Source organism: Kogia breviceps, chromosome 9 (genome assembly GCF_026419965.1).
Source record: "Kogia breviceps isolate mKogBre1 chromosome 9, mKogBre1 haplotype 1, whole genome shotgun sequence".
Taxonomy (NCBI): Eukaryota; Metazoa; Chordata; class Mammalia; order Artiodactyla; family Physeteridae; genus Kogia; species Kogia breviceps.
Window position 1 is genome coordinate 74,151,525 of NC_081318.1, and position 13,942 is coordinate 74,165,466.

At 42.2% G+C, this 13,942-nt stretch overlaps 1 protein-coding gene across 1 annotated transcript in view; it reads left to right on the forward strand.

The window, feature by feature from the left end:
* Nucleotides 1–2,863: 2,863 nt before the first annotated feature.
* DNAH11 (dynein axonemal heavy chain 11) overlaps nt 2,864–13,942 on the forward strand; it is a 312,578-nt gene continuing 301,499 nt past the window's right edge. Inside the window, 2 exon segments of the mRNA XM_067042643.1 lie at nt 2,864–3,214; nt 4,550–4,693. Coding sequence (XP_066898744.1) covers nt 2,864–3,214; nt 4,550–4,693 — 495 coding nt within the window.

The following is a 13,942-nucleotide window of genomic DNA, read 5'->3' on the forward strand; positions in this document are numbered from 1 at the left end:
CTCCACTTGGTATACAGCCCTTCTCTGCCCCCACTCTTTTTTTTTTTTTTTTTTTTTTTGGTGGTACGCGGGCCTCTCACTGCTGTGGCCTCTCCCGTTGCGGAGCACAGGCTCCGGACACACAGGCTCACTGGCCATGGCCCACGGGCCCAGCCGCTCCGCGGCATGTGGGATCTTCCCAGACCGGGGCACGAACCCCTGTCCCCTGCATCGGCAGGCGGATTCTCAACCACTGCGCCACCAGGGAAGCCCTGCCCCCACTCTTGACCATGGCACATATCTGATGGCCTCAACAGCAGCTCCCCATTATATTTGTCCTTTACCCACTTGTTTCTGTCTTGATATCTCTGGAAATCCAGACAATAAAATTCCTCAAATCACATAGTTTTCTCAATTTTACCCTGTTTTCCTTTTTCTCCTTCCAAAATCTCAAGTTGACCTTAGTCCAGGCTTCTCCAAGAATAAAGTTCTTTTAATGTTTAGCCACACTTAGGGAGAAAAAAAGTAATAAAGTCTTCATAATTCTTGGGAAATTGTGTTAGTGTAAAGAGATAACTTCCCATGATGTTACACATTTATGGGGAATCTGAGAAAAAACACATCCATACCTTTCTTGGTTGACTACCAAATGGACAGTTTTTACCCTTTTTCTTCACTAGCAGAACCCAGACTTTGCTCAAGCTCCTCCTACTGGGCATATCCTTAAAAGGGAGCTGGAGTTGGATCTTGATCTCATTTCCCTTACAAACCCAAGTTTAGATATGGACATGAGATGGAATACTGGCCAATCAGATGAAAAGGAACATCTTCTGGAGGGCTTCAGAAAGTTTTCTTTACGCAAAAATGAAGATGCTGTTTTCTTGCTTCTGGACTTTGTCACCTGCAAGGAATGCTAGAAAGCATGATTGCCACTTAGCATCCATGATAGAATAACTGACCGTTTGGAGACCAGAGAAAAGGGAGATGAACAACAGTCTCATCCCAGAGTCCTTGTGTTAACCAACCCATGGCTCTTCTACAACCAGACTTCTTGGGTGAGATTATAAATGTTCTTATTGTATGCCACTATTACTTGGATTTTCTGTTAATTGCAGTTATCTGCAGATTTTTGTTCATTACAGGTATAAATTACTTCTGAAATACACAATTTTTTTAAAAAACCCAAAATGAAAGTCAAGATTATATTGTCCTATAGGACATTAAGAAGTATCTAACCTAGCAACCTTATTTCATTAGTGTTTCTCCACTGCCTGTGAATCTCTTTCTCAGATTCTCCTGGAACCAACTTCACCATTTTGTTGATATCCTCATTAATGAGTTGAAGACATCTTTGACATGTCTTCACTTTATATTTTGAGTTACTATGTAACTTTTTGAAAATTATACTTAAATAGTAACACTATGATTTAAATTTTTCTGCTGAATTTTAAAGTGGTTTTTCACTTCAATTTAATTCAACTCTTATTTACAGAATCCCTGTGTCTCTGAGGTAGGAGATGCAAAGGTAGAATATAGGTGTGAGAGGAGAGACTAAGAAGCGTTGTAAGGTGTTTACGGTGATTTCCAGTCTTGCTTGGTAGCCACTGGGTGCCCCAAGGATTGCTCTGGACCATACAAAACAGCCTTCCAGGAGCTTGTGTTCATTATAAAGGCTTTCCAGGAGCCTGTGTTCATTCAAGCGTCTGATGATATAACTAGAAAATCTTATAGATGGTTTTCAGACACAATTGACATCCTAAAAAGAAAAACTGTTAAGGCACCAAATCTTGCTGGATATAACCTATTTATCAATAATCAGTTATTATAATGGATTATTGAGGGCAACACTCCTTCATAGTTCCTATGGGAAACAGGGGTTTGAAGTTTTTACTTTGAAATGAACAAATGGAAAGGACTAAAAAAACTTTAGTTTGAGGACTGCCCCTCAAAATTCTGGCTACTTCAGTCTCAACAAATGTCATTAATAGACCATACCGAAATCCATTTCAACATCACGGAGACGGTTACTAATCTGGAACTTTTCTCCCTTGAGCTTTTACTCTGGATTGAATAATAATTCTTTATAATTTCAGAGCACTTTGCTGTTTACAAAGACGTCATGCGTTCTTTCATTGGGTTAGTATTAACATCCCAGTAAGTGGCAGGTTAGGTTCAGAATCAGGATTTTGAATACCTAGATCTTGGATTGCCACAACTAGGAAAGCTGAATTGCAGTGTTGGGTCTTTTCTGGAAACATTCTAACAGCTATGGGCAAGGTAAATTAAAAGCTCTCGGCGCGAGTCCTGAATTCCGGTTCCACCATCTCCTTGTTGCTTAGTCACTTTGTGATTTAGTTTCCTTGCTCATTAAATAAGCTGACCAGTCGAAGCCCTGCCTTTCTAGATATTAAAATAAGGGGATGGACTTAGGACGGAGCTCAGCACAACCCAGCGCTGCTCAAAACACAGCAGGTAATACTGGGTTGCGATCCTCCCTTCCCGGGGGCCCCAAGATGTCCACTGTGCCAGGGCGCCAAAGGGCAGCGGAGGAGGCCACCGAGTGGCTCACGCCGGTCGAGGGCACGCTCCTCCCCTCGGCTCTCACTCCGCCCCCAGAGGGCCGCGGCAGGGACGCAGTTTCCCCTGGAAACGGGACGCGGCGGCTCAAGGCCCGCCAGAGCCCTGGCGCGTTGCGCTCGCAGTGCGCGCAGACGCCGGCTGCCAAGTGGGAGCAGGTGTGGGACTAGCGGCCGCGCTCCCAGTGATCGCTGGAGGAGGTGGGCGCCTCTCGGCGCGCGAGTGTGGAGGTGGCCTCGCCTACCCGGGGCTGGGCAGGGGCGCGCGCGTGGAGCCGGCCAGCCCCGCGTACCCTCAGACGTGCTGGATGGCAGCCCAGGTGGCAGCCAGGGAGGCGGGAGGCTTCCGGGAAGTCTCGACCCTTCGCCTAACCCCGGGCGCCGGCGCGGAGGCGGCGGGCCTGGTGGAGTATGAAGAGGAGGACAAAGACGAGGAGGTGGCAGCGGCCAGGAGAGCGCGGAGTTTCGCCCAGGACGCGCGAGTGCGTTTCGTCGGCGGCCGTCTGGAGCAGATGCTGGGGCTCCCGGAGGAGAAATGGAGGCAGCATTTGGAGAGCGAGGACAAGCGGCAGGTCCTGGGAGAGTTTCTGGAGAGCCCCAGCCCCGCCTGCCTTGTGTTCAGCGTCGACGCCGTGGAGCGGCTCGCGGCGTCCCAACAGGTAAGGGGCGACGGGCGAGGGAACCAGGTCACACCTCCCGCCCAGCCTGACGGACACCTGAGCGGGACAGGCCAGTTGTGCTTCCTTGGGTTCTCTCGGGGCACATATTCGGGCGCTTTAAAAAACTTCAATCAAGTGCCTGCCGAGAGTCCGCAGAGTCCCTCACGTGCGCCCACTCTGCTGTTAAGCAGCTGTTGGTAGTTTTCTAGAAGGTCCGCCTTTGGGCCTGCTCCACCCGTATAAAGCAGGAAAAGCAGCGCGTCCTTCAGTTGCCTGGGCGTGAGGCGCGAGGTAGGTTCTCTGCCAGATAACTTTCCTTTAAATCGCTCTTGTGTCACTCCGGAGCCAAATGTGGTGTTTGGTGGAGCCCAAATAACTTGTCATGGCTCAGTCTGCCTGTCAAGCACACTTAATCCCAACGAATGATACTTAGGACTCTTTTTAAAAAAGAATTGCCCGGCAATGTGCGCTCAGAACAGTTCTCTCTCCTCCCTCCCTTTTCTCTTCCTTTTTTTTTTGGTTTTTTTCCTTTTACCTTTTTAAATGTAGACTTTTGGTACACTTGAAGGTTAACGTATCACCTACGATCACAGCATTTGTACTTAGAGTTTGCGAAGACTTTGGAGCAAGATTTACAGTCTTGAGATTCCTCACTGTCAATGTTGTAAAGTGATGCCATCATCACTAGATGTGGTCGTAATAATGGCGGGGAAATAGGATCCCAGAGAAGAAAGAGAGTAACTGGAGTTAGCCTTAGGGTTCTGTGAGTTCTGAATTGTTTTTGTTTTGCTACTCTCCTAATTTTAAAAGTTTGTCAGTGGAGTGAACAAGAACAGTTTAGTATTAAAGTTAAACAGTCATGATACCTGAAGAAATGACTTGATAGTTATGGAAATGTTAGAATATCTTGATTAAACACTGCTTTGAGTATAGAAATACAATTTAATCTCTTGGTCTTTATCTCGGTTTGGCTTACTTCTGAACAAGAAAATGTTATACAAGAGAAAAACCTTTGCTAAGATGGAAACATTCTAATTTCTTCCTGTATTTGTTTAATTATGAGACTTTATGGTATATGATGATCCTAATTGACATGCTTTTGAATGGTGACATTCCACACCAATAATACTGTGAAATTAACATTATAAAAGAACAAAAAAATTGTATATACATTGCAGAAGAGCAGTGGAGCAATCTTATTTATAAAGGTAGGTAAGATGCCAGGTTTTGTTTCTTATGCTGGCAATCTACTTACAAGTTAGATACAGCAAATCCTGCTTGTTAACATGGAAGCTACATTGTGGACTTAAAATAATTATGTTACTCTTGTTTCAGATTCCAAGAGATGCAAAACATAAACTTGTTTATATTGCCAAGAAGAGTACTGAAAACATTGGAGTAAATGATTTCTCTCAAACAGTTTTATTTGGAGAGTTACCTGCCTCATCTCTTGGACATGTAACTGCTTTCCTAGACGAGGTACTGGTCTATCCTTGATATTTTAATCTTTCATTTATCTTTATGATACTTGGAATTATTCAGGACAACTGTGGCTATTAAAAAGAGAATTAAGAAGCCAGTCATCTCATTAGCCAGGTGGACAGAAAATGATAGTATTTAGACTGTTCCTGAAATGAGCTGATATTGATGCTAACGTTCAACAGGTGGTAATTTGCAGGATCCTCCTTTTCCTCTCTCTTTCTAAATAATGGAAGGAAATTAAAAAGCAGCTTGAATAGGCTTCTGTACTTAGCTATAGGTATTAAACTTCATGTTCAGAGTAGAGACATATTTACACTTTGCAAAGGGGTATTATCAGTTTTTCAGATTCCTGTTAATTTCTGAGTGCACTCATGTTAGATAATGGGAAAGGGTAATGGAAATAATGTATTAGGAATGACTGCCTTAAAATTCCTCTCTCTCCCCTTAAGTCAGAGAAATGCTCTCTAAACCCATGTTACTGGCACTCTCATGCGCATTAGAACCACCTAGGGATTTTGTTAAAGGCAAACTGATAAATTAGGTTTGGAGTGGGGCTGAAATTGTACATTTCTAACCTGGTGCTGATGCTGTTTGTTCATGAACCAGCTTTGAGGAGCAATGTACCAAATGACTAGGTTTGGAAGAACCAGAGCGGTGGTTCTCAAACTTTGCTGAACATTTGGACCACCTGGGGAACTAACATGCCTTGGCCCAGGTCACACCTCTTACCAATTAAATCAGAATGCCTGGTGGTGTGGGGGAGTGGGAGCCAGGCTGCAGTAGTTGTTAAAGATCTCCAGGTGACTCTAATCACCCCAGACTCTGGGAAACGCTGGGTTAATATCAGTAAACCAGATTTCAGTAGCAAAAGCAGTTTTGCCAAGGCCAATATTTGCGGTACGCGGGCCTCTCACTGTTGTGGCCTCTCCCGTTGCGGAGCACAGCCTCCGGACACGCAGGCTCAGCGGCCATGGCTCACGGGCCCAGCAGCTCCGCGGCATGTGGGATCTTCCCGGACCGGGGCACGAACCCGTGTCCCCTGCATCGGCAGGCGGACTCTCAACCATTGCACCACCAGGGAAGCCCCCAACATACTTTTTACTAATGATTTGTCAATCTCCATCTTTCACACGTCTTCTCCTTCCTGAGTCTCTTCTGCTGTCTTCTTGAAAGGAGGTGTTTTCTTGAGGTCTCTGGGCTAACTAAAGCTTCTGTCCCCCACCTTCAGTTCTACCTTGGTTTCACTCCTCTTCTGTTGAATTTGCATGGTTTTAGTTGATTTCATGGAGATAACTAGGAAGAGAGTTTTCTATCTTCAGCACTTGAGACAGTTTTCAGTATGTAGCAGGTGTTCAAGAGATTTTTATTGAACTGAATCTGATGAAAGGATTTCACATGGTATGTGAATGACCTTTGGTCCTGTGAATCCAGGCTGCCATCAACTGGCCTTGGAAGGGCAAGGCAGCACTCTTCATTGGAATTCTTACTCTGTCTGTGTAAGGCGACAGAAGATACAAAACTCTTTCAGGTTCCTCTGAGTTTACCTCAATACCAGGGTCTGCACAGCCCTCTGAAAAGTTTAAGTGAAAGAGAGTAAGCTGTCCCTGAGCACATCTATAGAAGGCACAGAACATTCAGAACCTCACGGGTTTAACAGGTTTGGAAGATTCTCATTTATTTAATTATGCTTGAGGATATGAGCGTTGGGAAGAAAAAAGGAGGACATCACGCTCAAGATGTCACTTGGGTTTCTTTATGGACAAGGCTTAAATTCAGAATGAAGGGGCCCTAAGGCAAGACTATAGATTTTTACATAAAAAAATTTTTAAGCCTTGTCTTTGCTTAGTATCCACTGTGTCTCACATAATTGGCTAATTGTGGCTTACGATGTTTGAAGGACTCCCAGACTTTTCTCTCCAGGCAAGATCTCTCTCCCAAATTCCAAAGAGCTCCATATGCCTTCCTGACATTCCACTTGGTGTGCAATAGACATTTCATACTTAACATTCCAAGTTGAGCTGATGTTCCCCACCCTGTGCCGTTTGGAGTTATTCCCAGAATAATGGATGTGAACTCCATCCTTCCAGATGCCCAAACCAGAAAAACCTCCTAGTCAGCCCTGACTCTTGGCTTTGTCTCACACTTTATATGCATTATGTTAGGAAATCTTGCAAGTTCTGCCTTCAAACATACCCAGAATCAGTTCCCCTCTCCCCTCCATTGCTACCACCCTGGTCCAGCTCACCATTATCTTTCACCTGTGTTAATACATCAGCCTCTTAATTGGTTTCTCTGCTTCTATACGACTCCCATCTAGAACCTATTCCCAACACAGCAGCTAGAGTGATCCTTGTTGAAACATGAGAAGGAACATGTCACTTTCTGCTCAGACCCTGCACTGGTTCTCCTTTTACTCAGAGTAAGGGCCCAAGAGCTTATAGCAGTCTAGACTTTGCATTGTTGCTTGCTGTGGATCAACAGTATCAGCATCAGCTGGAAACTTGTTAAAACTGTAGAATCTCAGGCCCTGCCCCAGAGCCACTAAATCAGGACCAAGAAGCACAGGTGTTTCTTAGGATTGTTAAAGGATGAAAGCATGGGTTCGAATTCTCTGTGATCTGACCTCCCCATGACCTCTCAACTCATCTCAGTTGCTAACTCATGGCTTCCTTGCATTTCCTTAATTGTCTCAGGCACACTGGTGCCCTAGGGCCTTTGCTTTTGCCATTTCTTCACCTTCCCCAGAATTCACTCAGCCAACCCCTTCATGTCTTGCAAGTCTTTTTGCTCAAATATCTATTTTTCGTGAACCCACCCTCCAGGTGAGCAGGGAACTTTGAAGTGCAGGGACTTAGGGTCAGGCAAGTGAGACACCCACTTCAAGAACAAAACTTCCAGAGAGGTGGGGAGAAACAAAAACAATCCAGTAATCAAGAGGAGTAATAATTTAAGGCAGTAGTATTATTACTTTTTTGGCTGTGCCACGCAGCTTACGGAATCTTAGTTCTTCAACCAGGGATTGAATCCGGGCCCTCTGCAGTGAAAGCACAGAGTCCTAGCTACTGGACCCACCAGGGAATTCCCAAACGCAGTATTTTAAAAAATAAAAATTAATGCAAAAAAAAATCAACACTTGAAGTAAAAGTAGGATCACTGACAGTGCCGTGCCAAGTCATATCGGAGGCTGAGGCAAAAGGTCAGTAATACTCATCCTGTCTTTATTGAAAAATGTTGATATTTTATTCATCATTTTTGGATTAGCTTTTACTTTAAAAATATTATTCATCACAGTTATTGAGGTTTGTTGGGTTTTTTTTTTTTTTTGGTGCCCTCTTATGCTCCAAAGTGAGTGCCTTACTTGCCTTACGGTAGACCCAGCTCTTGATCTTTTTTTTTTTTTTTTTTTTTTTTTTTGTGGTACGCGGGCCTCTTACTGCCATGGCCTCTCCCATTGCGAAATGCAGGCTCTGGACGCGCAGGCCCAGCGGCCATGGCTCACGGGCCCAGCCGCTCCACGGCATGTAGGATCTTCCCGGACCAGGGCATGAACCCGTGTCCCCTGCATCAGCAGGCGGACTCTCAACCACTGCGCCACCAGGGAAGCCCCCGGCTCTTAATCTTTGTTTTGGTCACTGATGAGTCCCAAACACACAAGACTCTCCCTGACATACAGTAGGATCTAAGTAAGTAGTTGTTAAACAAATGAAGGTTAAATAAAGGCTAAAGATAGCCTGTTCTTATAAGAGACAAAACACTGAAGCTGCAAGATATTTCTTTAGAGAAAAAGCATTTGGTGTACGATCTCTGCTATCTCCATTTGAATATATTGGACATTTATATGAAAAGGACACTTTGTGGGAAATTGTATGCTAAATAAGCCCATAGTTGTCATTAGTTCATTTAATCAAAACTTAATGAATATCTGCTTGGTGCCAGTGACTGAACACACCTGGCAATTAGTTAGGATGTTTCTGCCTTCGGAAAGCTTTCAGTGTGAGCTAACAGTGATACGATGTGGTGGATGTAGTGGTTTTAGCAGGATGCTGTGGGGCCTGCAGGGAAGGTGGGGAGTCTCAAATAGGATGATTATAGGTCTTGGTTTGCTTGGGGGTGGTTCCAGTTTCCTCCTGTTACAGATCAGTTGACATCTGCTCATTTTTATTGCTTGTTTTTACTCTCTAAGGCATCCTCAGTTGTATGGTAAATTACTTGGTCCCCATAGTGTCGAAGGACAGGAGCAATAGCTAGATGTAGGAGAAGGGAGGAAGGGAGAAGCAGTTCAAAGGCACAGAGGTGAGGAAATGCAGATTGCAGTTTTAAAAATGAACTGCGTTAATATGTTTAAGATTGGGGAAGAAGAGCTGGAGGGTGTTGAGAAATAAAGCTGGAGAGGCTGATTAGAAAATTAACACCTATGTAGCTTTTTCATCCAGATGGTTGCCACCAAAGCTGGCTGTCGAACTTATATCCGCGTGTTTACTGGAAGATGGTAGCAGTAAGGCATGTTCTGTGAAGGTTTTTATTAGGACAGGCTTCAGTGGAAAGTTTTGAAATCAAATGGTCACTTATGACTTGCATTCCAAGCTAAACAATTTCTGTCTTTCCGGGTACTTTGTATATGCAGAAGAAAAACATTTAATGCAAGGATTGGTGAATTGGTGACTCAGTCAAGGAGCGATGAGGGACTGTGTTATTGAGGTAGTGATTGGAATGAAAGGTATTGAGGTAGTTTTCCAGTGCTGTGGTTCTTAAGTGGGGTAGAATAAAGAAGGGATGGACCAAGTGTTTGAAAGGAATATGGGGAAGGTCCTTTGACTATTTTTTCTCGTTTAATGACCTAATATACTCTCACTTGTATTCAGTGTTGCATAGTCTTTGAAGTTTGACTCAGATATACAGTGCTTAACAATAATTTATGTTGATATGCTGGGGCCTCCCAAACTTCTCTCTCCAGGCCTGATCTCTCTCCTGAACTCCAAGCTTAGACTTCCAATGCCCTTACGGACATGGCACTTGCTGTGTAATAGACATCTCAAATCCAGCGTCTCCGAAATTTTACTCCCGATCTGCTGCTCAACATTATTATGTGTCCTATTCATTATTATTTGTAACTATATTATATAATTAGCAAAAATATTAAAAATGTCATGTAGTTATTTCTTTAAGTATTATGTTGACCCAAATCTTAAAAGAAACAATAATTATAAATGCTTATCAAGCCACAATGAAAGTTATGAGTTGGTTTTTGTAGTCCGTGTCTGGTGCCCATTCCTAGACATTTCAATTTAAGAAGTCTGGCAGGGGACCAGGCTCCTGTACTTTGAAAGTGTTTGTCAGGTAATAGTCTCTACTGATTTAAGAACCACTGTAAAAAGAAACACCCCAGATTTAAAGAGAGACAAAAGGAACGTGAGTAAAGAGAACTCTAGCAAAGGCACGATGGCTCTTTTATCTGTAGTTGTATATCCCCTAGTAAACATGTCCAAATTATTTTGGTTCAGAGAAAGTTCACGGATTTTTCTTCTAAGTCATAAAACCTAGACCAAAAAATTTACAGTGGAAGACAAAACCCCAGTAATTCAATTACTTTGTATATAGCTTGTTGATAACAAGATTTATTGTCATTAAAGAGCACATCCCAGGTCAATTTGTTCTAAATGATGTTCATGGAGATACTCTTGTTGCTCGCCTAATTGCTCTACAAAGCATGGGGCTCAGAATTTCCTAACAATTTTATCTACAGCTTGTGACACAAATATTTAATTTTAAAAGAAGTTGGCCTCATCACAGAACAGTAAATAGAGTGAAGGTTTGAAACAGTATCCAGTAAATTAGAAATGTTGAAGAACCAGAATTATCCTCAACCCTGACTTTTAGAAAAAGCTAGTCTGGTTTCCAAAGCTCTTTATGAACCTTGCCAGCATTTCTCACAGCCCCGCCTCTTAGGGGTGCTGGCTCTAGTTTCAGGCAGACCAGACTGGAACTTTTTCAGAACCCTACGCTTGCAGTCCTCAGTGATTTTGCATCAGTGTTCAGTTTTTTGCCTGCCCTGCTCATTCATCTTAAAGATTTAAACGAAGTAGCAAGTTTCCTGGCAAGTCTTCGCTGATAACCCTCCTGGCCAGAGACGGGTGTTTCTCCTCTGTTTCCACATGACACAAAAACGTGCCTTTCTTGGCAGTTCTGATATCTAGGTACCTAACCCACGGAGCTCATAGGAGACACGCTGGTTCTTTTGTTTTTTTTAAATTTATTTTTATTCAAGTATAGTTGATTTACAATGTGTTAATTTCTACTGTACAGCAAAGTGATTCAGTTTTATATATATATTTTTTTCATATTCGTTTCCATTATGGTTTATCACAGAATGTTGAATATAGTTCCCTGTGCTATACAGTAGTACCTTGTTGTTTATCCATCCAATATATACTAGTTTGCATCTGCTAACCCCAAACTCCCAGTCCATTCCTCCCCTAAACTCCTCCCCCTTGGCAACCGCAAGTCTGTTCTCTATGTCTGTGAGTCTATTTCTGTTTCATAGATAAGTTCATTTGTGTTACATTTTGGATTCCACATATAAGTCATACCATATGGTATGTCTTTCCCTTTCTGACTCACTTCACTTAGTATGATAATGTCTACGTCCATCCATGTTGCTGCAAATGGCATTATTGCATTCTTTTTTTTTTAGCTGAGTAGTATTCCATTATATATATACACCACATCTTTTCTTTTTTTTAACATCTTTATTGGAGTATAATTGCTTTACAATGGTGTGTTAGTTTCTGCTTTGTAACACAGTGAATCCATTATACATATACATATGTCCCCATATCTCTTTGGTCTTGCGTCTCCCTCCCTCCAACCCTCCCTATCTCACCCTCTAGGTGGTCACAAAGCACCAAGCTGATATCCCTTTGCTATGCGGCTGCTTCCCACTAGCTATTTCTTTTACGTTTGGTAGTGTATATATGTCCATGCCGTTCTCTCACTTTGTCCCAGCTTAGCCTTCCCCCTCCCTGTATCCTCAAGTCCATTCTCTAGTAGGTCTGCGTCTTTATTCCCATCTTGCCGCTTGGTTCTTCATGACCACTTTTTTTTTAGATTCCATATATATGTGTTAGCATACAGTATTTGTTTTTCTCTTCCTGACTTACTTCACTCTGTATGACAGCCTCTAGGTCCATCCACCTCACTACAAATAACTCAATTTCGTTTCTTTTTATGGGTGAGTAATATTCCATTGTATATATGTGCCACATCTTCTTTATCCATGCATCTGTTGATGGACGCTTAGGTTGCTTCCATGTCCTGGCTATTGTTAATAGTGCTGCAGTGAACATTGTGGTACATGACTCTTTTTGAATTATGATTTTCTCAAGGTATATGCCCAGTAGTGAGATTGCTGGGTCATATGGTAGTTCTATTTTTAGTTTTTTAAGGAACCTCCATACTGTTTTCCATAGTGGCTGTATCAATTTACATTCCCACCAACAGTGCAAGAGGGTTCCCTCCTCTCCACACCCTCTCACCATTTATTGTTTGTAGAATTTTGATGATGGCCATTCTGACCAGTGTGAGGTGATACCTCATTGTAGTCTTGGTTTGCATTTCTCTAATGATTAATGATGTTGAGCATTCTTTCATGTGTTTGTTGGCAATCTATATATCTTCTTTGGAGAAATGTCTATTTAGGTCTTCTGCCCATTTTTGCATCAGGTTATTTGTTTTTTTGATATTGAGCTGCATGAGCTGCTTGTCAATTTTGGAGATTAATCCTTTGTCAGTTGCTTCATTTGCAACTATTTTCTCCCATTCTGAGGGTTGTCTTTTGGTCTTGTTTATGGTTTCCTTTGTTGTGCAAAAGCTTTTAAGTTTCATTAGGTCCCATTTGTTTATTTTTGTTTTTATTTCCATTTCTCTAGCAGGTGGGTCAAAAAGGATCTTGCTGTGATTTATGTCATGGAGTGTTCTGCCTAAGTTTTCCTCTAAGAGTTTGATAGTGTCTGGCCTTACATGTAGCTCTTTAATCCATTTTGAGTTTATTTTTGTGTATGGTGTTAGGGAGTGTTCTAATTTCTTACTTCTACATGTAGCTGTCCAGTTTTCCCAGCACCACTTATTGAAGAGGCTGTCTTTTCTCCACTGTATATTCTTGCCTCCTTTATCAAAGATAAGGTGACCATATGTGTGTGGGTTTATCTCTGGGCTTTCTATCCTGTTCCATTGATCTATATTTCTGTTTTTGTGCCAGTACCATACTGTCTTGATTACTGTAGCTTTATAGTATAGTCTGAAGTCAGGGAGCCTGTTTCCTCCAGCTCCATTTTTCGTTCTCAAGATTGCTTTGGCTATTCGGGGTCTCGTGTTTCCAAACAAATTGTGAAATCTTTTGTTCTAGTTCTGTGAAAAATGCCAGTTGTAGTTTGATAGGGATTGCATTGAATCTGTAGATTGCTTTGGGTAGTAGAGTCATTTTCAGAATGTTGATTCTTCCAATCCAAGAACATGGTATATCTCTCCATCTATTTGCATCATCTTTAATTTCTTTCACCAGTGTCTTATAATTTTCTGCATACAGGCCTTTTGTCTCTTTAGGTGGGTTTATTCCTAGATATTTTATTCTTTTTGTTGCAATGGTAAATGCGAGTGTTTTCTTACTTTCACTTTCAGATTTTTCATCATTAGTGTATAAGAATGCAAGAGATTTCTGTGCGTTAATTTTGTATCATTCTACTGTACCAAATTAATTGATTAGCTCTAGTAGTTTTCTGGTAGCATCTTAAGGATTCTCTATGTATAGTATCATGTCATCTGCAAACAGTGACAGCTTTACTTTTTGTTTTCTGAGTTGGATTCCTTTCATTTCTTTTTCTTCTCTGATTGCTGTGGCTAGAAACTTCCAAAACTATGTTGAATAAGAGTGGTGAGAGTTGGCAACCTTGTGTTGTTCCTGATCTTAGTGGAAATGGTTTCAGTTTTTCACCATTCAGGACGATGTTGGCTGTGGGTCTTTCATACATGGCCTTTATTATGTTGAGGAAAGTTTCCTCTATGCCTACTTTCTGGAGGGTTTTTATCATAAATGGGTGTTGAATTTTGTCAAAAGCTTTCTCCGTGTCTCTTGCGATGATCATATGGTTTTTCTCCTTCAGTTTGTTAATATGGTTTATCACATTGATGGATTTGCATATACTGAAGAATCCTTGCATTTCTGGGATAAACCCCACTTGATCATGGTGTATG